We start from the raw sequence: 24,806 nt of genomic DNA on the forward strand, positions 1-24,806 counted from the left end.
AAAGCATGTGCACGGGAGGTTGTGCGAAGTGCCTGGGAACCACTCTTATCCCTTTGGCTGTGCTATGTACCCTTGCTAATATTTTGTTGTTTTTCCCTGGAGGAAAAGTGGTTGAAAACAATCTACACATTACAGATGAGGTTTGGTACTTCGGAGGGATCTTGGGATCTGGTGTATTGGTGAGTACATAAATTCAGACATTCCCATCTTTCTCCCTCCACTCCCCCCCATGACTTTGTGTTGTTGGATTTTCTCAGTACCTCAAATGCAGGTGCCATCACTGCAAATTTTTATTTTACAAACAAATAAGCTACAAGTCATCCAACAGTTTTGCAATAAGTAATTTAGTGATAAGGAAAAAAAAAAAAGACACAGAACTATTATATTTAAAAGCAAATGTAACTTGAATTCATCCTAATTCAAACTATATCTCTGTTATTGGTAGATGATCTTTCCTGCCTTGGTATTTCTGGGCCTTAAGAATAATGATTGCTGTGGATGCTGTGGTAATGAGAGCTGTGGAAAGAGGTTTGCGGTAAGTGAGAGGAAACATGGCAAAAAAAGTAAAAGCTAAGTTGTTACTGGTACTATATATGTATCTTCTGCTCACAGTCATTGAGAGACCAGAAGACAGATGCTGTCCAGAGTGCAGGACAGAAAGTCCTGCCATTTGTCTGAGTGTTGGAAAGTAGAAATCGGAGGCTGTAAAAATTGTTTATTCCTTCGATGCTGTGCCATGGGTATCACAACTCTACTGCCTTGTTGTATTTTGCTATCACAAGATACTTATAGTTGCAGTAACAACCAAAACTAATTTCTGTCTGAAATATCTGCGCTTTGTTTTGCAAAGCACAACAGTTCTCCCTTTAGCCATTTTTTGTTGGCAGCTTTAAAAATTATTCTGACAGTTGGATGCTACATTCCAAACTCACTGCAGACCCACACAATGGGCTGTGAGTATCTCATTAGGTTCATAGGAAATTCCAGGCTGGAAGAGACCTCAGGAGGTCACCTAACCCAAACTCCTGCTTAAAGCAGAGTAGACCAGGCTCCACGTTGAATTTATAGCTTCCTTTCACACTAGAAGTGAAAAGTTTCAAATGGATACCGTCAGACACTAGTAAACATTTCAGGCATTTTAGTTTAAAAATGATATTAGATTAAAAATAAATATATTTCTACTAGGAAAGTCTGTCCTTTGAAATAAACTGTTTGGCTCAAGTAGACTGTTACAATTTTTTATAAAGGAATGGGTTTTCAATTGAAAAAAAAAAAAGGAAAAAACAGGAAAAGAAACATGACTGTGAGCTTAACAAGGAGCCTTCCCTAACTCCCCTGTTCCTGATGCTGTCTTCATGCAACCCCAACAAAGCAGGTGGGGGAAACAGAGCCACCCATTTCTCTTCACCGCAGTGTATTGTCCACGTTCTGTGAGTGCTGAACATAGCTTGGCCTAGCCTTGAAGACCACGTATAACTCGGCAGGTAGCAGGCTGCTCAGGCTCTGCTGCCAGGCTGCCGCTCGCCGCCCTGTAGAGCCACACGGTTCCACGCGGGCGCCTCTGGTCCCGCTGGCCTCTGAGAGCTGCACCCACGCAGCAGCCTGCACCTCCGCTGCCCACCCACGGGAGAGCACGGCCGGCCGGGAGGCTGGGAGTACTAATACAGTCACAAGCACCAGGTACACCGTACAGAAGGGGCCTGGTGGCCTCACCACAGCACGACCGAGAATTTGTTCTTGTATGTCAGCAGAAACACGATTACTATGATGTCTACTGCACAAATATAATGTTTAAGTTAGCCCCATCAGATATATCAACATGAAAACGCATGTCACTGCTCAAGGCAAGAGTCTTGTGATGCGGTCTGAGTAAAAGCTTACAGACCTGAAAATACATTTCTTTTTTTCCTCCACCTTCCCCTCCACTTTAATCCAGTGAAAGACACTACCTCTACTTACAAACTATTACGGCTACAAGTGCTCTAGAATTCAAGCTCCTGTGTGATTTACTTACCTATTGATATATATGAAAATGCTGTAATGGAAAGCCAGAAAACTGAAGACATCCTTTCCAATCCATTCCAATTGCACTATGAGAGCTAATGATGACAAGTACCTGCAAGGAGATGAAGTATACTAATATGAAACCTGAAGGGGAGACTCAGGGAGGAAACATATAATTACTTGGTCCAAATATGACCAAGATACTAAAGCTAACTTGCAAAGAGTACTGCAGATGTGTTTTTGATGCCTTGAGTCGTTCAAGACTTCAGTCTTGCTTATAATACCTTGAGAAAGACATCCCCTTCAGTGAAACACAGGACCTTGAACAACAACGTAGTCTGTTGGATCGATACTGTCTAAAGGGAAGGAGTGCCACCTACTGTGCCGGCATCCACCCCTTTCGTCCTCTGCCAAATGGTGCTAATTCTTTTAAAGCTTTTAAATACCAGTGCAGGTATGTGTTATACATTTATTATGTAATTGCAAACTAATATATTTTAGCTGTTCAGGAGTATTTCAAGAGCTGAATTTAGGGAATCTACATTCACATTAATTGGGTGCATTTCATTGTTTGAATGAGAACAAAAATAACATTATTTTTCTCTTCATCAGATGTTTTCTTCTGTAATATTTGCTGCAGTTGGAGTTCTGGGAGCTGGATACTGCTTTGTTTTGTCAGCAGTAGCCCTAAACAGAGGCCCTAAATGTTACACTGGAACACAATGGACTTATCCTTTCCAGGATGGGTAAGACAAGACAATCAGAAAAAAACCAGTTATATGTGTTTTAATTTTGTGATATGATTTAACTTCCAAATCTGTTGTATAAAATGGGAATTATACTGTTTATCTAAAACACAGAATCTCTTAGAAGAGCCAACAATGCACAGCAATACTAAATAAGGTTCAAGAGCATGGATGTAAAGAATAGCAAGTACAATCAAAACTACTGAGTTTCAAAGGAGCCAATAAACATGAATGCACAGCCTTCTAGGTTATTCTTGTGATGATAAGGAGTATACGGGGATACACCTAGGTAAACAGCAGTGACATCTTGCATGGAAATTTCATGGTATTCAAATAACTACCGGGTCATTTTATCTTGGTTACGGAATTTGGAAGTTGCCTGCTCCTCACACTCTGCAACTCAAATATGTTTGCTGTCAAGTATACTTATCACATTCAGCATGGTGGCGTGAAGAACGTGAAATCTTAGCAACCCAACTGCTTGGGGCTGAAGTCCGCAAAGGTCCAGCTGAAAACAGGGTACAATGCGTTACCAAGGAGAGTAGGTGCAATCAGAACAGATCGACGAGGGGTGCAGTAAAGCCCTGAGAATTTTTAATGCAGTCTTCTGCAGTCAAGAGTGATGGAGCAGTGTTTCTTGCATAATACACCACAAAACTGTAGTTCAGGTTGACAAGAAAAAAAAAAGAAAAAAAGAAGAAAAAGAAGTATAATGTTGTATGTTACACATTATTCGTTTATGGGCCAGTGAGGGCTGACCAACTGCTTTGGTCTAATTCTGGGAGTCTTTGGAAAAATACGCTGTTTCAAACATCATTTTGGTTGCAGACAAGGAATCACTTGACAAGAACACAGGAAACAAAACAGCATTAAGAATATGCAGAGGAAATATAGTCAGTGGTTAAGCAGTTCACAAATCAAAATGTGAAGGTAAAAATTACGGAAAGTACTTTTACTTAATACCGCTGTTCTTCAGATGAGTCATCTAGAACAGCAAAGGTTGTTCTTTTCTGCTCAGTGGGCAAGAGGCAACTCTTCTCGTAGCATCTGATGCTTTGCTAGGAAAACTGAGTTTATTCATCTTTTATCATATTGTTTTGATAATTCACTTGTTTTTATTACAATGTAATACAGTAAGTAAAGACAAATACTTAGGTGTAGAATGCAGCACTGCCTCCTTGTTCCCAACTGTATTTTGAGGTACTGGACTGAATGCCCCCATCCAGCATCAGCCCTTCACACACACACACGCGTGCACACGCACACAAGCCTAACACCGTAATCAAGGAAGAGCCCAGCGTTTCTGCCAAGGAGGAGGTCTCCCAGGGGACCCCACGAGCCCTGTGTCTGTGGGGGGACACTCTGTGGGCGCGTGACGTGCCGCCAGATGTCAGCACCGCCACACCCGGCAGAGAACCACAGCGTCAGGAGCAAAGACGCCTTCGACAAAGGACACTGGCACATGCGTGGTGGCTAAGATCTCCTCTTCACAAAATCCAGAAACCGCCCCGTTGTATTGGACACATACTCATCTCTGACTGCTCCCTTCTGATGCCTTGTCTTTTCAAATCAATTGCTTCAACCGATACAGAAACTAAACCGAAATCATGCTTGAAGTACGCAGCACCAGTGTGCTAATGGAGAAGCTAACAGAACCCCAGCCATATCACAACAGTGACAACCTGTCAGCTGTGACAGACCCCCTCCCTGTGAGCTAAAGTCATCTTCTTCATAACTGTTTTGTTCTCCCCCTCCCAGGAATTACCTCGCTAACCACACATTGTGGAACGCGTGTCAGTCACCTGAAAACATCATCCCGTGGAACCTGACCCTCTTCTCCTTGCTGCTCATCATGAGTGGGATCCAGGCAGTGCTCTGTGGCATTCAGGTGGTCAATGGCCTGTTTGGAACAATCTGTGGGGACTGCAAATGTTGCGGATGTTGTGGGGTGAGCAGCTGATGGTTTTCTTTCATCGTTTTGTGTACTTATAATGGTTATACATACACCTGACTAGCCAACAGTCTGAAAAACTAACCTAGCCTTCATTCAGCACCATGATCATGTTTTCTAAAGTACAGCTGAAACCTTACAGTGTTGACAGGTGCTGAAAATATGATCTCAGTCCGTATTTATGGTGTTTATCTGACAGCTTCCCATAGCCACTGGGAAATAATAACAACCTTTAAAAGTCAATTACATCCATGTTTTTATTCTTCCAGGGAGATGGAACTGTCTAAAGAATATGAATATTGCAGACAACGCTCCTTATCTTGGGAGGTTGCCTTTTGCAACTGTTCCAAAAAGCAGCCCTCAGAGGCATCATCTCTGGATAAGAAGATGAGAATGAAGGGCACTTCCCTCCACTAACATTATGAAGCCCTGACTCCCTCTCTAGCCCTCCGGAAACTCCTCATCATGGAATAAAATAAGTGAAATTCAATCCTCATATTCATATTTACTTTTGTAAAACAGCTTCCACTTAAAAAAGAAGGTATTCTCAGGCAAAATATTTTTTCTCCTGAGTCAGTTTTCCAACTGGGGATCACCAAATGTTGCTGGTACAAGCTCAGTTGCAATGCAGTTGTGTCTTGTCTCTTTTGAAGTTTATCAGATGGAAATATCACAAGTCTAATTTTTTTTGAGTATATTTACATTACATGGAAAAATGAGGACTTTCCTTTTCCAGACTTGTTATGACTAAAATGCTCTCTATAAAGAGAATCTCTGTTACACAAGAGATTCATGAATCCCATGGTCAGTTCTCTTCTTGACTGTGTCTGACAGATGGCTGTATTCAGCAGCACTGTGGTGCAGGTAAGTGTAGGGTCAAATTAACAGGCAAAAAAATAGTGCTGTGGATACCTAGTCTGAGGTGGTATGAGCCATCCTGGACTCCCTGATATCCTGCTTCACACCAGGAATTCAGTGAGAAAGGCCAATTCACAGCCATTTAATCAACTTTCCTCCAGTCACTCTCACCAGAGGGAATATAACAACACAGTATGGCTGTAGAAGATAAAACTGAAAACAGAAAGTATAAGAATATGGGAGACTTGTAGAGAGACTTTCACCGCCTACAATTCTTTGTATTCCTGAAACAAAGGTTACATCTCTGCATACAACTCTTCCTGAGGGATTCCTTCTCCAGGAAGCTGTCCAGTTGTTTCTTGGATCACAATATCGCTTCTATAGTCTAACTTCACATTGTCTAACTTCATGACCCTGCCACCTGTTCCTTTGTTTGATGCCTCCTAGTTCTTGCCTGCAAGAAAGAGTATACTATCCCCTCTTCCCCATGACACCTAATTTCATAGGTTCTCTCATATCTTCTCTCAGTTGACCTTTTTAGCCTGAAGACCATTGGTATATTTAGCCATTCCTCATACAGAAGTTGTTTCACCTTTATTTGAAGTTTTTTCAACACTCAAAGATGGGAGAGACAAAGCAGCGGTAATCCAGGTACAGGCACACTGCCCTAGCCATTTATTCTAGCAGTAAAGTTCATCAGCTACAAAGACAAGGATGGACCACAACCTGATCGGTCACTGCTGTGAATCTCACAGGTCTTGTCTTGTTAGAGAGAAAGCTTATTTCTCACACAGAACATCATCTTCAAACACTGGCTCCAAACAAATGGTAAATGAAGCCTCATTTCCAGAAAATCAAATAAATTTCTACATATTTGACACACTAGGAAATTGGTACCCATGGAAAAGAGAGGGACATACCCTATTTAAATCCAGTTGTATGATGAGAAAACTCAAAACTTCAATGTATGTATCTACATGCTGAAATATGTCCCATACCTGTAATCCTTTTCTTGAATCTCTCTGTACAGAAACTGTGTAGCCTGTAAGCCTGTATAATTTAATGATGTAGAAATATTCACAGTAACTAAATCTGTTTCTACTTGTCAAATAAAAGGGCTTTTAACCCCCTTTTCATAGCACTAACTAACCAGCTGTGATCTACTGTCTAACAAAGGTGATGCAGTCACTTAGAGTCACAGATAAACAGGTCTGGGAGGCACCTCTGGAGCCTACCTCTGTATGCAAAGGCCATGCAAACACTTAAATAATCTGTCAGACATCTGCGTAACCTGTTCTTAAAAATACTAAGTTCAGAGATCCAACATCTTCAACATTTTATAACACTTCTAAATTTTCTGAAAGTTAGATACATTTTCTTAATATGTAATCACGTAACCCCTTGATACAAAACTGTTCTCTTCGCGGTGAGCTTATTGTATCATATCACAGACTGGTTTGGGTTGGAAGGGACTTTAGAGACCATCCAGTCCCACCTCCCTGCCATGGGCCCAGGGTGCTCCCAGCCCCATCCAACCTGGCCTTGAACCCTTCCAGGGAGGGGGCACCCACAGCTGCTCTGGGCACCCTGGGCCAGCGCCTCACCCCCCGCACAGGGAACAATTTCTGCCTTACATCTCACCTAAATTTCCCCTCTGTCAGCTTAAACCTGTCAGCCCTCGTCCTATCCCACCCCCTGACCCAGAGTCCCCCCCCACCTCTCCTGCCCCCCCTTTAAGCCCTGGGAGGCCGCTCGAAGGGCCCCCCGGAGCCTTCTCTTCTCCAGGCTGACCCCCCCCAACTCTCTCAGCCCGGCCCCCCAGGGGAGCTGCTCCAGCCCCCCCGAGCATTTTCGTGGCCTCCTCTGGCCCCGCTCGAGCAGCTCCGTGTCCTTCTGCTGTTGGGGGCCCCCGAGCTGGCCTCAGCACTGCAGGGGGGTCTCCCCAGAGCGGAGCAGAGGGAGAGAATCACCTTATGGAGATGTCTTCCTCTTCACAGCAAACTTTCACATATTTGGAGACTCCTATCATGTTTCAATCATCACCTCGGACAAAACAAAAAATTTTCTCTCTTTCATCATAACTGATTTTCTTTTACAACTCAGTATTTATGTTGTGCTCTTGAAAGCTTCTCCTACAACTTTCCAGAAGCTGAACACTGGACTTGTGACTTCAACACAGGTTACAATTTCTACTCAGTCGAGTGGCTCGTAACTCCTTAAAGCTTCCAATCTATACAAGAGTGCAAATAGCTATTTATTAATCTTTTTGCAGAAGTTCAACTTAGCTGTGTTTGGCACAGTGCTATGAAACAGATGGGAAAGGCAAGAGAGTTGAAAGGCAAAAATATTTTTTAGAAAGAACTAGTCTTTTAAAACTTAAAAAGAAAAAACTATTTCCCAAAGAAATCATGGAGGAGATAAAAGGGATTGGAGAAGTTTGAGGGATTAACTGATATGCTTCTTAAGAAATTCCTAAAACACATTTTCACAAACCAGCTTGCCAGACTGTATGTCTCAAAACTTCTAGTTCATCAACATATTTGCCACATCTCTTCTCTAAAATTTTCCTCCTGAAGTAATGGTTCTGTGGCCTGTGGTTTCAGAAAATGTATTTTAGGCACTCTGTATCTACACTAGAGATATCTGAAGAACTTAAAATATTAAGAAGCACTAAAAGCTGGTGAGCAATATGCAAAAATGTTAAATAGCTAGACTTAGGTGCTAAGGGTTACATTAATAAAAGTAAAGTGGCCTCAGTGACACATTGTGCAAAATGATGGAAGAAATTATTAAAAAACCTCTTTAGAAACAGCTGTCTCCCCCACCTGTTCTACTGCATTGCTAGGGAATTTGAGAGTACCCTTTATATCACCACCCACTGATGCAACCATCTTACATCTATTCTTTCATCTGTGGTTAGCAGCTGTCCTGCACCTCATCTTGCATTTGTCTTGTTTTATTTATATGAAGCCTTTGGGAATGTGGAATGTTTCTCATCAGCATTCAACAAAGCAATGGGTAGCTGCATAGTATACAATTTTGATATAATAATAAACAGAAAACATGAATCTTATGGGAGACTTGGGATAATAAATAACAAACAGGAAGCTATGATACCTAAAACCAAAAATAATGGGTGCTTCCTGAGTCAATACTTCTAAGATGCCCAAATACATGGTGGTTTTCTACCATGAGCTAATATATAGTAGATGTTGAGACAAGGTACACACGTTTCATCTTGTGATCTGGACTGCATTTGCACCATGGCCTTGGGGTGTATGGAACAAGAGGAAATGAACTGGAACCAGCAGCTCAGCAACAGTGTTCCTAAACCTATTCCGTTACGGTTAACATCTGCGGCTCTCCCCTAGCATTTAATTTCAAGAGAATGACATGTAACAGTTCTGCAGTAATTGGAGATTGCTCTCTGTGTTTTTACTGGGTGAAATGTCCAGTAAAATCAGGAAGAGGGACTGATCATAGATTGTTGTAACAGAGAAGGATATAATGGGCCAGTAGTACTCCTGGGAGAGAAGACATAGGTAAAGAAAGTACAATGCTAGACATGGACAGAAAGATGATGGCAAGAGAGAAACCATGAACAGGGAGAACTGAAAGTGTTAAAACATAGCTCAGCAGTCCTGATTGACTTGAACACCACACTCAGTTTTAGAGTGTACAAATGTCAACATATATACATTTACACAGATATGGAGTTCCTACCAGCCTAAAGGAAAAATATTAGTATCATTTGTAAAATCTCAGAGATGCACTTGCTATCTGAAGCTTCATTATTCATAAAGACTGGCTGGTCAGTGGCTGGTTGACTAGGGTGCTGAGAGCATGGCAATTCTGACATTGCGTGGCATTGTTTCAGCTGAGAGTTTACATTAAAAAACCCACATAGGTTATTTAACAACTCAGATTACAATATGTGGAGAGTCTGCATGTGATTTCAAGCCCATGCATTTCAACTTCAGCCAGATAAAACTGGTGCCCCTGCATGACTAAAATACACAGTTGGAGCTCTCTTTATTCCTTGTCTCCAACAAACGGACTGCAACAAGATGATACATTAACCACAGTACAGTGTCATCTGCCAGGGAAGGCTGCGTTATTTAACTAGCAACTCTTTGCAAAAGGTTCGTTTCTAAAACTAGGAAGTAATATCCACAAAGTTAAAAGACATTTTCTCAGCCAAGTGCAAAGTATGTTTTCTAACATTATTCTAGTCTCAGATGTCCATCACCTGCCCCCAGTTCAACCTTAGGTCCCCCGCCATGGCTTCTCTATTACTCTGGTACAACCAGCAAGAAGGCAAACAACAGCAAACTCTGGAACAAGCCCCCTGTCCAAGGATGATGGGACTGACTTGTTCTCTGACACAGATATGCATGGAGTCTTTACCCCAGAGCACAGACACTGGTATCACAGTGAGGGACATGAATAAAAACTGAGATGAAACACCTCTGAAGTTTTTTCTTACCAAATTACTTTTCCACCAGGACAGCATACACAGTTTAACTGAAATTACAAAAGCTCTGCCAATACAATGGGACTTTCTTATAGACAGCTTCGCCTGAGAAGCATCACCATTATCCTCCACCTGTCGCTGCTAATTTGCTGCAGGACCCTTTGCTGAAATACCAATCGCTCCCACCTGTGGATCCAAACAATTGAAACCGAAAAAAAAAAAAGTCATTAGCAGGCACTGAAAAGTACACAATTAATCTACCCATTAATCGTATTCCTGGCATTATCTGGACACTGATCTGTGCAGAACACAGCGCCCGCGACAGGGCTCTGCAGCCGGGGCGAGGTTTGCCGGCTCCCCCCCGGGACAGCGGCCTGGAGCGGCGCCCGCCGCACCTCGCCCGCCCGGGGCGGCGGCGGGCGGGAGGGGCCGCGCCCGCGGAAGCCAGGGCTGGGGAGCGCCCGCGGAAGCCAGGGCTGGGGAGCGCCCGGCGCGGCCCCCCGGCTCGGCCCAGCTCTTACGAGCCCCAGCCCGCCGGCCAGGGCCACCGCCCGGGGCGGCCGCGCTCCCGCCCCCGCCGCCCCCGCCCGCCTCCTCCCGGCCCCGCGCCTGCCGCTGCCGCTGCCGGGCCGGGGTGGGAGCTGCGGCCTCTGCGTGGCTCCGGGCGGGGGGCCCGCGGCCCGGCCAGGCTCCCGCCGGCGCCTGCGGCGAGGGCTGCCCCGGGAGCGGCCGCCTGAGGTGGCGGCGGGGGAACCCGCCAGGCCGCGACCCGGCTGGGCAGAGCGAAGTGGCCTCGGGCGGGGCCGTCCCTCCCGCGTCTCCCTCTGCCTCCGCGCTCTCCTAACTTGTAAGGAAATCCTGTAAACCGCAGTTGACAAGAAAGCTTGTCTTTAGAAGAAAACAAAACAAACCCCACCCACTCCACCTTAACGCAAGGTCTTAAATTTTCTGAGATATTGCACGTAATTTTAGCCATCGCATTTTGAAGAACTAAAAGGTACCTGGTGGATGACACAGGCATTGCTGATGATACACAGAGTGAGCTTCGAGGACCAGGACTAAAGAAAGGCTTTAACTCAAGTTCCACACTGAAAATAACGTTGTCAGGATGCCCCCCTGAGAACTCAGTGGAAACTGGTGTGAGAGGTGGGACCCGCCGGGGCACTGTGCGCGCCACTCGCCCAGAAGAAAGCACTGGCATCGGAATCCTTCACAGGTGTGCGGCTGCTGGTGCGGCCTGCGCTGGCTTTCTGAACTTGTGTAAAGAAACCAGAACAAAGGCCCATGGTGGGACTGCTACATCAAACTGTGCTCTGGGAAAGCCAAAGTATTGATGTGCTTCCTCTGAAACAACTGGGGGTTTCAGTACAATCTCAGGAAATCCCTCCCTGGTGAATGGTTTTATTACAGCTCTTGGGTAACAATACGCAGGAGCGGTAATCTGCACAGAGCACTGCTGAGCAGTTTGTAAGGAAAGGGAGACGCCTCCCAAGACATGAGTTGGCATTATTAGGAACAAACTGAATGACCTTTATAAACAAACACACGTTCAGTGTTTCTGCCAAGGAAACTTGAATAATATTTCTGAGTAAATAAACCATGAATTAACAAACCCATTTCTCAAAACAGGGTCAGTAGCTAACACACTTTGCATTTCTGTTTGGTGGAGGTTCGAGTTGCTTTATGTAAACACAAGACATTGTGAGAAGCATTCTAACAATTGGTTAGAATAAATTATGTAAGGAAATGATTCAAGGAAGAGTATTAATTAATAGTAACAGTTGGCTTGGATCTTAAATCGCCCATGTCATATACCATGACAGTAAAGACCAGATATTCAAATACAAGCCCATGTTTAGGTTTCATGGCTTGTTCCTAGGAAAGATGACAGGTATTTTCTTAATGCAGAATTCAAAAAACTTATTAAATAAGGGATCAAACTGAAAACAATGCACTATTTAAGTTCCTAAAACAGAACCTAACAGCAAATGGATTAGGTGCTAACCCTTCTGCTTAGAGATAATGGTATTAAACAAATTGTAACAAAACATTTGTGAATTATGCATTACAAGGTGCCACTAAAAGAAACAAGTAATGGTGGCACTGGGGAACATGCTGTAAGCATTATGAGTAAAACTGTAACCACCACTAATGGCCATAACAACTACTAAACTGATACATAATGGTAAAATAACCCATTTCATTTGCTAAGGGCTAGTCATTTAATTAAAAATTTATGCCTTTTGCACTGAATACTGTGTCTGTACCTTTATTCCACGCAGTGTTACACAGTCCTCTGGGAAACATATACTAAAATCCTCCAAATAAAAAAAACAGAAGCAGTTTAATAAACCAATATGCATCCAAAATCTTTAAGTTCATTTATATTTGTTTTTCATGTACAAGATCAAATAAAATAAAAAAAAAACAAAAGAAAACAAAACAAAAAAAACCCCAAACAGAATCAAACCCTGGATACAACAGTTTGATCTGATTGCTTTTGATACATACAATCCGTTGCAAGGTACTCAAAACCAAATGCTCACACGTATCATATAACAAAATGAAAAAAAGTAAATAAAAAAGTTAAAGTACTAGCATGTACATGGATATAGTATATTAGGAAACAAGTCTATTTGAACACCCATATTTTTCTGTATTTAAAATAGACATTTAAATCCTTCCCCCAAACATCATTTGTTGTCAAAAAGTCAAATCTAATCCCTCCCTAAGTTACACTCTGACAGTATTACCAGAATACAAACCGTAATTAACAACAACCCATTATTTGTGTATCACCAAGACTTATGTATACCACCCTCAGTGATGGTCAACAGTAAAATTGTTCAGCTGGCACATTTACTGTATTTATACTACACGTAGACAGTGTACATTTAGTAAAGTAAATGTTCAAAACCTGAAATAGTACAGTGAAATATTGTCAGCAATAAATTTAGTGTCATAAGAATTACATATGCTTTGAATACTTAGAAGTTCTCCCATAAGCCTGTTTAAAGCCAGAAACTTTTTAAAAAAGAGAACTTTAAAAAAGAGATTTTGTTGTTGCTGCACTTCATCTGATAATTCCTCTCCATTAGAAAAATGAAAAGCTTACAGTGTAAAGAGTCACTTTTAACTTAACCATGATTTTGTTCATGACTGAGCAAAGATCTGACCGAAGATTTTGGCAGTTGTTTTACACTGGAAGTATTGTTTCACATAGCACCGTACTGTTCCAAATCTGCTGCTGGTTTATTATGGAAGTAATATGGAAGCATAGTTTTCTGATTTTTTTTACCTCTTTAAGGTCTTTGAACCAAGACACTTAACCACCTGAAACACCAATGAAAGAGGAATCAAGTTTGTAGTTTTACAACTCTGATAAACATCTTGTGTGACTTCACTAGAAAACTGCCCCAGTCTTCACTGTAAGAGTATGGCCTCCAGTTGATGTACATCAGTGTAGCCAAACAGAAGTCAACACAGGTTGGCTATTTCACACCAGCTGAGAACCTGATCTGCCTGGATTATCTTTGACTGTGACAAAACTTAAATTTACAATAGTACAGACTTACTAGCGAATGAATGAACTGCATTTTCTACACACAATCTAATGATGAGCAATATCAACTGAATCATAACTGAGCTCAGATCTGCAGCTATTGTAAATTGTTCTAGCACCAATTGCTTTCAGTTTGCTAGGCCAATCATGCAGTGCTGATGAGTTGGCCTTACAAGTTGGCATCGAAACCAGATGCCAAAAAATCTCCAATTCTTTTACCAAAGTCAGTCATGTCACTAAAGAACAAAGCCTTAGGACCGTGTTTTACATTTAGGCTGACAGCCTGAAGAAATCCTTAAAAGAGAGAGAATAATCATAATTACAGTAATATTGGTCAGCCCTTCCCGGTCCCCTCTTTGTTGAAAAGAAATTTCTCCTATTCTCAACAGTTAGCACTAGCAAAAATAATTAAAAAACCCTACAAATAACCCCTCCAAAAAAATAAAAAGAAACACAATGCCCATTCACTAATTAAATTCTGTGCAGACAAAATTCTGCTGTCACATCTCGTTTTCTATTAATAATAAAAAAACCCCGATCCAACGTAAAAAGAGCTACTTTTCCCTATGTAATAAAACTTCACAACTAGAGATCTTCTCCTTCTATTGCTTTTCTCAAAATTTCAGTGTGTGTGCTTTTCATTTTCCATCTTCTGATATCAGGTACACCCAGCAGTTCATCACCGACAAGGTAGTTTATTATATTGTGTTCTTCTGTGATTTGTTTTATGTGTACCCCTATCTGCAGCCACCCTTCCTGGCAAGGATCTACATTTGTTACATCATCATTCGTCTTCCAAACCTACTCCATATTCCCATCACTTCATCTCTGACCTTTTCACCTACCTTCACCCAACCAGATGGAAAAAAGTCTTTAGTGATCAATATTCTGGTGGATCAGTAAGATTTTGTTAAGTGTTATTAGACTTGGCAAACACACATTTACACTGAGTGCTACATCTCTTCCTCTCTCTACATAGCCTAGATTAAGCTTAGAGAAAAGTTTTAATGCCTTTCATAAAAAGGCATATTTTTCAATATAAAAAGTTTAAATTCATAGATTATAAATAATATAATTTCAAAATATTTAAGAATTTTAGGACTTCATTTGCATTTCAGGGGAACTGAAAGCTCAATGTCCTTGATGCCTTCTCAGTCCCAAACCTCTGATAAAGAAGTGTTTGTAGGATATACAATAGGTAGAAATACACAGAACACGCCTTGTGTCCTATACACCGATTACATTAAGTGAAAGACTGAAGAACTAAGCAACTTCACCAGACAAGTGACAATACTGCTTCAGTATTGCCCCAATAAAGCTACCATCTTTTTTCATGTATACAACTACATGTATTTTGACACTGTCAGTTAAAAACATTACTGAAAACAGTATGAACAAGTGTTTTTTCCCACTACATAAGACATTAACAAGTTGTGCCACATTTTTCAGACCTGATTTTAAACACGTTTTTGCATTTATTTGCCACAGATTTTATATATATAAAAAATTGTTTGTTCATGTGTTAAGTTACAAAATTGTAGTGCTTAATATAATAAACATCAAAATCTAAGATCTTTAAAAAAAATGCTTGTTTATAATACATTGCTTTGTTTTTAAAAGGCAGCAGTCAGTACCAGTTTGGTTTATTTTGCAACAATACTGTATTGTAAAAATGCTGCTAAACAATTCTGGTACTTTCAGATTGGAAGTATTTATTTTCCAAAAACTCTACAGTAATATACTGAAAAAAGAAACTGCAATAGTACTGTTTGTGCCTTTACAAATATATAATGAGAATTATTATGGCTGATATGGATCAGATTTAATCTGTATCCCATACAGCAGTTAGTTGCTAAGAATGAAAAAAATACTTTTAAAGCTTAAGTAAGTTGATAAAAAAAGCCTCTGATACTATTGTCATAAACATAGTAAGAAAACTGCTCTCATAGTCTGATGCTGTGCATGTTTTTTGAACCTACTGACCTAGTAGTTAGCTTTTGTGATTCATGAAGGGTTTGTGATGTTAATCAAGACCTAGGAAATCAGTCAGGGACATGCACAAATACCACCCACTTTCTGCCAAAGTGAAACATTTCTGCCTGGTCTGAAAAGGTAAAGAAGTATACAGATGTGTAAAGTAGTGTAGGTTTTTTTTTTTTAAGAGGAAGAAATATATATGCATATATGTGTGTGTGTGTGTATATGTATTTTATATTTAAATTAGTGTCAACCAAATCCAGGCAGAGATTAAACTGACCATAAAGATAACGTAACAAAAGTCATTAAGACAGTAAGCTGTCTCTCTTGTGGATTTTCAGATATTCTACCTCTCTCAAGAGGAAAAAGAAATGTTGAATTGCATTGCAGGCCCAATCAGCATTGAATGACTACAGCCAGGTAAGGAAAGGCTCATTTTTGTTGAGTACTGACTCCACATCGTTGAGAATAGGGATCAAGTCTTCTGACTCTAGAGTCCCAAGATCAACATTTGTTCCTGGAAGACAGTCGAGGAAATCGGGGAAACGTGTTTGTTGTGCATTTATGTTCATCGTCGTCTGTGCTATAGTCTCTCCTAGGAAAGGTAAAGAAGAACTTTTGAAATACTGAATTCTTCTTGTAGGTAATTTAAAACAACACAATTTATATAAAAATTAGACTCCCCCTTTCCCATAAGCACTTGTGAGCAAGTAAGGATACTACAAACATTACCTCAAAACTGCATTTGCTTGCAGAATGTATATTCTTCTAAGAGTTAATTTCATATCCTTGCTTTGCTCTCAAAAACGCAAAAGGCCCCTTCCAGCAGTGTTCAAAGAAATCAGCCTCTGACCTTCCGCTGGGGAAGCACAATAGCTCAGAGGTTGCTAGTCTGCAGAGTGAGCAAAGCCGCTGAACCTTATGTAAACCCTCTCACTTGCTCTCTGCACAAGGGTGAATACTGTCCGGGGGCCATAATTGAATAAAGTGTTTTACAGCCATTCAGCTCTGCAATATTATATTATTTTTTTCATAAATGAGTAATAACAAGCATGAAAAACTTTCACTCTTTGCATAATCTACAACTACTGATGACTTCAGAAGGAAGTTAAGATGAGGAAGTGCTGAAAATTTCACTGTCTGGAAAAAAACTTGTTGATTTCCTAGTAATAATGTATTTCAGTATTTTAAACACCATTAGGATGCTGATACAAAAATAAATACATGCTAAAACCTAAACTAGCTAAATACATTCTGTTTGAAAGCAAATCCAACTTTGGCATTGTAAAAGACTTATTAATGAGACTGACTTTCCAGAGTTAGAAAATGCAGTGATTTGTACCAAGAATGTAGCTTAAAACTAGATTTTTACTCCTCTTACCTTGGACTATGGCATGAAAACACAAATTAAGGCTCACATTTTCCAGCTTTTACTTATTTTGTTTAATATCAGTCTAAGGTAAAAGGCAGAATCTGGACCTGAATTAAAGTTTAGAACTTTCTAGGCACTAAGTACCTTTTAGGCATTTTCCCCCCTAGTCTCAGTCTGTTCTCTTGCATAGGAAAGCAAGAGATTATTGTTCAGTTATGCAGTTACAAAATGTTACCGCTTATAACACAAAGTTATTAATATCATTATATTTTGAGCTAAACCAGAGTATTCTACCTGTATCCATCTCGTCTACGTTGCTGAGGAAATCTTCAGGTGTTGTTGGTATACTGTAGCATCCTAATCCCAAGCCACTGTCTGTACTCTGCTCCCTGGAATGGTATGGTCCACTATAAATTGAAACATGAAGAAGCCTCAGTAAAGATGTTCTGGTAGACACAGTCTCTGATCATGGTGTTTGAAAGACTGCACAGTAGGTTAGATATTGAAGTTGAGTACCGAGTCATTAAGCCTCATTGTCAACTTTTGGCCACTAATGTGGTCATGTTACATTAGCCAAATAGAAAAAAGCTGAAGTGAGCCCACTCTTAAATTTTGAAATACACACATGTATATATAACTTTATAGACAAAAGCAGTTCTGAGACCCTAAAAAAATTGAATTTACTTATGCTTAAGTAATGTATCTATTCTATCTAGAGTCTTCTACAAACACCTACAGTACAATTAAAACCACCCGTTACCATTTATTTGATTTTTCCAATATTCTTTCTTGAAGTATAAACTGAAAGATTTCAGGTCAGCCACTCAGCCCTCAGCCATACCCCCTGTTCACAGGAGGTACAAAAGAAGATGATACAGGAAACTACTTCAGAGAGACAGCTTTAAAAAAGTGTAGAGAAGGCAACAGAACCAATCGACTCATGAAGAGGACATGAACTTGCCTGTTCAAGAAAGGATCAGATCCATTATTTGTAATAGGCCTCATGTCTTGTGTCATGGCAGGTGAATTCACAGCTGTCTGAACGGGGACCATGTTTTCTGAGTCCATGGGAAGTTGTCTGCATAGAGCAGCTTCCTGAAAAGGCAAGTAAATATAAGGGAAAGGTTATTCTAATAGCTCAGAAGTACCTGCAGTCTTATAACAAGTGAACATGTAATATACACACCTCTTCTTATTTAGGAAAATAATTCTAAATAATGTAACTGATGACTATTTACACTGGTGTGAAGAAAACCACAATGTAGATTGACAGCGTCTTCCACACCCGTCTGCGCAGTGCTGCCTTAAAGCACTGCAGAATCTATCTTTCACTTACTACCACAGCTGGAAGCCAGACCCATAGTTCAGCCTGCAGGTGGATGTGTTTGAGTATTTTCTAATCAGCTTCGCACTAAGCCAGAGATTCCATGTGCCTGTTTAAACGAGCATCCCTCTTTTCGTGTGATACAGATCATGAAATGCTCATATAAATGGTTTTACGGGGAGAGCCGTCACATTGGCAATTTCTAGTGAGGAGCAGAGGCAGACAGCTTAGGGGAAAGTCAAACCTTGAGCAAGCACAACTACCTGCAGAATGACTGTACCTGTATAGCCCTCCTGGCCACGGAAATAATCCCTACAAAATCAAATTACCTATGTTATAACTTCAGACACCTTGTGTGTCACCTCATCATAAAACACCAACAGGCCTGCACATTACAACTGACTATTGACAGCCTGTCCACACTTCATGGGCCAGTTAACTCCATTTGAGGGTTTTCACATGCCTAATAGAGATGTGTAACACTCAAATTACAGTTTCAGTTTACTGTTCAGTGAGGCCAACTTCTCTGAGAGCTGGAGTAGCAATAGTAAAGCAGTTTAAAACCTTCAGACTCAAACTGACTCTCTCATGTATTTGTCTAACAGCTTAAGGGAAATTGCTCTCAGTTCAAACTAGTGGAAAAGGAAGCAAAATGAGGTACTGAAAGTATGGGAGTTGCTACTAGATTACGTAATTTGCTATATACCAAAGCAGAAGAATATCACTTGCAAACATAAAGTACTCAACATGTTAGAAGAAAAACACTGGAACCAAGACTTTGACCCAATAACCTTTAGAATGAACCCTCTGCCTGATAATAAGCATCTGCCTGATGACCTCTCTCATGTACACTGTCTTTAGGATGACAAATGAGCAATCAGAGCCAAAGGAAACTTGTTTTAGAACTCTTCCTGAAAGATGAATTCTTCTAGCATTATCTCTGTGAAACAGCCATGACATCTAGTGGTACAGAGATCTATGCAAAGGTTGTCTGGCTCCACAGGGATGTTCCACACAAATATCCTTAGACCTTAAAATAATAAAGCTGTACCTGTTTGTTACCTAGTTTTCTCTTTTTTTTTTTTTTTTTTTTTTTTTAAATTAAATAAGCAAAGGAAATATTTCATTTAAATCCTAGTAGAAAACTTTTCACCAGTAAATCCGTTATTCATTCTTCCAAGTACAGAAAATTCTAACACACTTTTGAGGCTAGAATATGATGTTTTACTATGTTTTCAATTGATTTCTTCATTGAGGAGGACTGGTCCAGTCTCTTCATCAATAATGTAACAATTATTCATTGGGAATTAACATATATTGGTGCCCATTAATGCAATGTTTCCTTTATAAACCAATTATCAATATATTCACTGATAAATAGTAATTTACATTAGATGGTATCATTATTTATTAAGTGTTAAGCAATAAATAGTTTGAAGATTCTGAATAGCTTATGTATGATAGCTCATGTATGTCATTACATTTGTCAAGTGACAATTCTAATGGTGATGTTTCTAGTTAGAATTAAATCAGCTGGAGTCTGTGAAAATATACAAACCTCAGAAAATGGGCAGACCAGCTTTTTTAGCTGTCTACATGAAGATACTGAATGTATTTTTTAAAATGAAAGAACAGCAACTGCAGCAAGACAAGCAAGGCTAATAGTACAAAAAGAGCAAGAAAGAAAAAAGGAGAGCCAGAAAAAAGAAATACAGAAAGAGAAAGGAAGAGAGGATAAAAGGAAGACAGATAAGATGAAGCAGGATATACTTAGCTAGGATTTCTTTTTGTTTAAGTTCAATCCAGCAATGAAGTTCATGTTTTTGATACCGGGACAGTACATTTTCCAATCTCACTGGACATTGTTCCACACTAATAAGGGCGCAAACACCATAATCCTTTCCTTTAGTTTGCCAACATGTAAAATACATGTTGGTTATCATTCTCATTGCTGACATTTCTAAAAATCAAATGCTATTACTAAAAATAACTGAGAACATCCTGTTCAAGATCCAAGTATTTGCCTCTTTCAGAATGCTGCGACAAAGTCCTAATTTGATGGAAATGATTTCTCTTTGCTACTTTGCACATGTGTTAGTGTACTGAAAACACTGCCCCAATACCACCCTTTTTTGCTGTCAGGGTGACCAAACACTGGAACAGGTTTCCCAGAGAGGCTGTAGAGCCTCCATCCTTGGAGATATTCAAAGCCTGACTGGATGCAGCCCTGAGCAACCTGCTGCATCTGACCTTGCTGTGATCAAGGGAGCTGGACTACAGGTCTCTTCCAACCCCGACTATCCTGTGACTCTGTGAATCAAAGCACGACCATGTGCATACATACATCTTTCTGCACAAGATTTGGCTCTTCTCTTTTGGTTCTATCCACGTAATTAATTTTACGTAATTGCTCTCACTATACTGCCAAAGACAGCTTATTTGTATTCACTTCACTGCTTTCCAAAGCCATTGTAGAAGTACTGTATTTTAGACATAAGATTCGTATGAAGAAAGTGAGAAACGGTTTCCAAACAACACTGGAAAATCTATGGTTGAATTGCTTTTAAATGGAATTGCTTTTAAACGTAGAGATAAATCTTTTCTTTATGGAACACATTTAATTAAAAGATCACAGGAAACATGAGGCTCTTCTCATTCTTCATGTCATGCCTTCTTCCTTTGAGCTCATTACAGAAGCACAAAAACAACTCTCCTCCCTTAAGTCTATGATTCCTCTGGTAGCTTTCCAAAACAGCAAAATGCAAAGCACTAGCAGAGATTTCTGAACCTCCAACTAGTTAAAAAATGCAGTTGTACATAAAGTCAAAGTACCTTGCAAAAAATATAGTGTTGTTGACAAAGGGAGTTTCATTATCTTTAAACCTTCATTAAATAAATATTCTTCCTCTCACACTGAACTGCCCAGAAATAGGCAAGAATTTCCTTACAGCTTTCTATTTCTCTTACAGACCTACTCAAAAAATGCCCAATCAAATAAACAATACTGAAAGGAGCAGGTAATTTATTACATCTACTGCTGCTGGCTTGTTCCATCTGGTAAAAACAATCAACCAAAACTGCACCTGTATTACCTAAATTTGTTAATACAGATACACAGGCTGTGTTTTAAGGACACTCCTCCCAGAACAGCTTAAGTTCCAAAATAAGTTTTATCTAACACAGAGTAAGCCACTCAATTTACCAAGGTCAGTACGTGTTTCTGAGTGCTGAAAGCCCTGGGCACAATGTGCAAACTCTTTATTGCATATACAGTATAACTGCTCTGACAGGCTTAGCAAGTTCAGTTCTAACTGCTAGTTGTTTCCTGTTACACTAGAAGAACTTTCTGATAGTGCAATGTCTGTGCCACTTCAATAAATGTCCACGACTATACTTGGGACAAATAACTGTAGCTAACAGGAGCAAAGTGACAACAGAACAGCTTTTATTGTGGGCTAGATGCCATGGGCAAGCTTGTACAGGACAAGCTGAAACCTGTGCTACTTCAATGTCACTGTCACTGGCCCTCTAACCTCAGGTTAGCCTGTACTTGCTGCAACCATACCTTCTTTTTACAGAACAGACACAGGCACTGCCTTTCTCCAGAAAGACACAAAGATTTTTCCGTATCATATTGTAAGAGGGAAAAACATAAACCATCAGTAACTTCTGTATCTTACTCCCCAATTCCACAGTAATTTAATTTCCAAAACTAGCTCTGAATAGACTATTAACAAATTAAGGGCTCAAAGACTACATTACTGCTGTGCATCAGGCTGTTTATCCTACGGTCAGTAAGATGAACTGTCAGCCATTTGAGAAGGATTTTTGTTAAACTTGAAGGTTTTTCACTGAACTGCCTTCCACGAAATAGAAAAGCACTGCAAAATGTTCATTCTTTCCAGGGCACTAGACTTACTGCTCCTGCACAAAGTACTGTGAATTTCGCATGTAATTGCAGACCTTAATGTTTTCTGTCCTGCAGCTGACCTATGCAATCAGGGAATTCAGATAGTGATCTCTCTGGAAAACGTGGTACCAACTACTGCTTGGTCCAACAAGGAAAGAGTAATGCCCAGGTTTACTAATCATGTCCGTAGATATAGTAATTGGCCCTCCTAACCACTAACTGCAGCAGGGAACAACCGATTCCAGGAATGTTTAATCTACTACATGATTTAGACAGGATTTACAAAGTAAGACAATTTGTGAGCTGAAAAGCCTCCGAGCACACTAAAGAAAGTCTCACATTGGTATTTACAAAATCTAAGTTCCTGTCTATTTTTTTTTGCAAGAAACACTACAGTTATTATGAAGTTAATTGGACTACTCTCACCTGGGGAATGGCATGGCCCCTCCCATATCTTTTTTTCAACATATTGCATGTTGCTTGGAATATTAACTCAATGTGTACTTTACCACATGGAACAGGCTCATGCATAGCGCAGTCAGGTAGGCTGGGGAAGCAGAGTACTGGCTCTACCATACATTAAAGTATGCTTCTCTGCTGCTGCCTGATGCAGGTGATTTGTTCTGAAGTTACATTACAATTTTAGTACTGCTACAGACATTGGACTTCTTCACTTTGCTATTATTATAGCAATAGTCAATAGTAATGGATCAATTACACAATCACAAAAGCTGTGCAACAGCCTGTTATGTCCTGTTCTCTATTCTAAGCATGACTACAAGGTTCTTAAGAAGAATATTCAGGAATCACCTATCCTAGGTTAAAAAGTCTGGCAAAAAATACCAGAGACATCTTGCAGCTCTGTGAATGGCAATATTACAGTTGCAAGCTACAATAGACTTAACTATTCTAATTAGCTCTTAGCTCTCAAATGCAGGAGTGCCTCCTGTTGGACAGCAGACAATCCTTAGCATTTAGTTTGGAAAGGACAAAATGCCCATAATGATCTGCTTGGCACTAGAGCATATGCTATTTTAAAAACCCAGAGGGGATTTTAAAACTAAGTAACAAACTGAAATAAATTAGGAAAAACCCCACAGTAGTCTGACATCACAAAGACATATCAAAAAGCTTCATTAGTGGTTATTTGCAAAAATCTTTAAAAGCTTCAAAACATTGCAGCGAGTTGAATTATTCACTGACTCTGAACACAATTCTGATGTAAACCCCCTTTAAACTGTATGCCAGACAAATCTAGATATTGTCACATTTCCCGGAACCCTCCTTGGCAGAACTAAACTGAGCTCCATGCTTAGTTGCCAAACAGTCATCTCCAGCTGGGGGAGACCAGTGAGGGCATTTTTATAGTGAGTTTACATTGTTAATCACTTCAATTGCTTTTCTTCCTCATACTTACGGTGGAAAGTGAGACAGCTAGATATTGCCTGTGCCATCAATACATGAGAATGTGGGCCAGTCTGTGCAGCTGAAGGAGCACAGCAGGGCATTTTTCTGTTCAGGCTGTAGCAGGCCAGTAAGGCTCTATGTGAGGACAAACCAGTGATAAATCTTCCTCTGCCATCCCCATACACCTCTCCTTCTACAGCCTCTTTTGAGCCCCTGTACTTTTCTGCACACAAATTTATGGAGTAGGATTGGGATATCAGAAAGGAACCTCTGAGGAGCGTTGCCTTTTCCTGACTGTTTGCACCCTTCCAAACAAAGTGCAAGATGGCACTTGTGCACACAGAGAAGTGCTGGGACATCTTGCCTCTAGGACCCTTTCATAGATTTCTTACTGACATCACCTCTGCTTCCATTTCCAATAAGCTCTAGGAAGCAAGCAGATTCTCCCCTTTCCTTTGGAAAGCTGACAGAAACAAATGAGTAAATAAGAAAACTAACTCTTTCCAGAATGACAAAACTGAGTAAGGAAACATTTAAATAGAAGCCATCATGTTGGTTTTCTGAAATGCTGCCCTTCTTGCATGTACTCAGTATGCAGTTCTAGGGGCTTTTTACCAGCTAAATGAAAAGGAGGACAAAGAAGGAACGAAACTGGCTAAGCAGAGAGCTTCCAGAACTGCATATTCCTCCCAGCTGGGTGTGCTGCTCCACCCTGGCAGCTGCAGCCAGGAATGGCTGCGGGGAGCCAGCAGCTGCTGCCAGGCTGAAAGGAGGTTTGTGACCCACCAGAATTCCTTCTCTCTCACTCCAACTCTCTACACCTCCTCGCGGTTGCTAGCAGCAGTATGCACACTTACTCAGCATTTTTCCCTTAGATAGGTTACACTAGAAAAGCAAAAGCAGCAGTGACAGGTCAGGACAGGAGTAAGTATACTTGAGCACTGACTCCGAAGGGATTTGTCGCATTCTTCTGAGCTGCCAGGGTTCAGGAGCGCTCAGGTTTCTGGCAGGAAGTTCACAGAGTTCTCTTAGGAAGGATGGATTTTTCATCTTGCTTTCCTTGGGTGGGAAATATGTTGTTCCCCAAGAGCTACACCAGTTTTGAAAACTTTAGTAATGCAAAGTGACACTGTCCTGCTTTATTTAATGTGGAGCTCCGACAAACATCATAGGTGCAGGGTGGTACTGGGCACAGTAAGTTGGAGGCTTAAGTACAGCACA

General features: G+C 40.6%; 2 protein-coding genes across 2 annotated transcripts in view; one reads left to right on the forward strand and one right to left on the reverse strand.

Annotated features, from left to right (window-relative positions):
- The first annotated feature begins 5 nt into the window (after positions 1-5).
- Positions 6-4,988, forward strand: TM4SF4 (transmembrane 4 L six family member 4). Its single transcript, XM_009966337.2, has 5 exons — positions 6-179; positions 446-535; positions 2,617-2,750; positions 4,509-4,698; positions 4,971-4,988. Exons 1-5 carry the CDS (start codon positions 6-8, stop codon positions 4,986-4,988), a joined length of 606 nt encoding a protein of 201 aa, XP_009964639.1.
- A 7,286-nt stretch (positions 4,989-12,274) lies between these two features.
- The window catches only part of WWTR1 (WW domain containing transcription regulator 1), an 82,308-nt gene continuing 69,776 nt past the window's right edge, over positions 12,275-24,806 (reverse strand). The window contains exons 4-6 of the mRNA XM_033004641.2: positions 17,906-18,039; positions 17,239-17,351; positions 12,275-16,167 (exon numbers count right to left, since the gene is read on the reverse strand). Coding sequence (XP_032860532.2) covers positions 15,983-16,167; positions 17,239-17,351; positions 17,906-18,039 — 432 coding nt within the window. The 3' untranslated portion in view covers positions 12,275-15,982. The remainder of the gene's footprint in view (positions 16,168-17,238; positions 17,352-17,905; positions 18,040-24,806) is intronic.

This window comes from Tyto alba, unplaced genomic scaffold, assembly GCF_018691265.1.
Source record: "Tyto alba isolate M040663 unplaced genomic scaffold, T.alba_DEE_v4.0 Super-Scaffold_10, whole genome shotgun sequence".
Classification (NCBI taxonomy): Eukaryota; Metazoa; Chordata; class Aves; order Strigiformes; family Tytonidae; genus Tyto; species Tyto alba.

Excerpts from the sequence above, each read along its gene's own strand:
- TM4SF4 (XM_009966337.2), top strand. The coding sequence starts at position 6 with ATGTGCACGGGAGGTTGTGCGAAGTGCCTGGGAACCACTCTTATCCCT. Across the intron at positions 536-2,616 it reads GCTGTGGAAAGAGGTTTGCG|ATGTTTTCTTCTGTAATATT; the intron begins GTAAGTGAGAGG and ends TCTCTTCATCAG. Across the intron at positions 2,751-4,508 it reads ACTTATCCTTTCCAGGATGG|GAATTACCTCGCTAACCACA; the intron begins GTAAGACAAGAC and ends TCCCCCTCCCAG.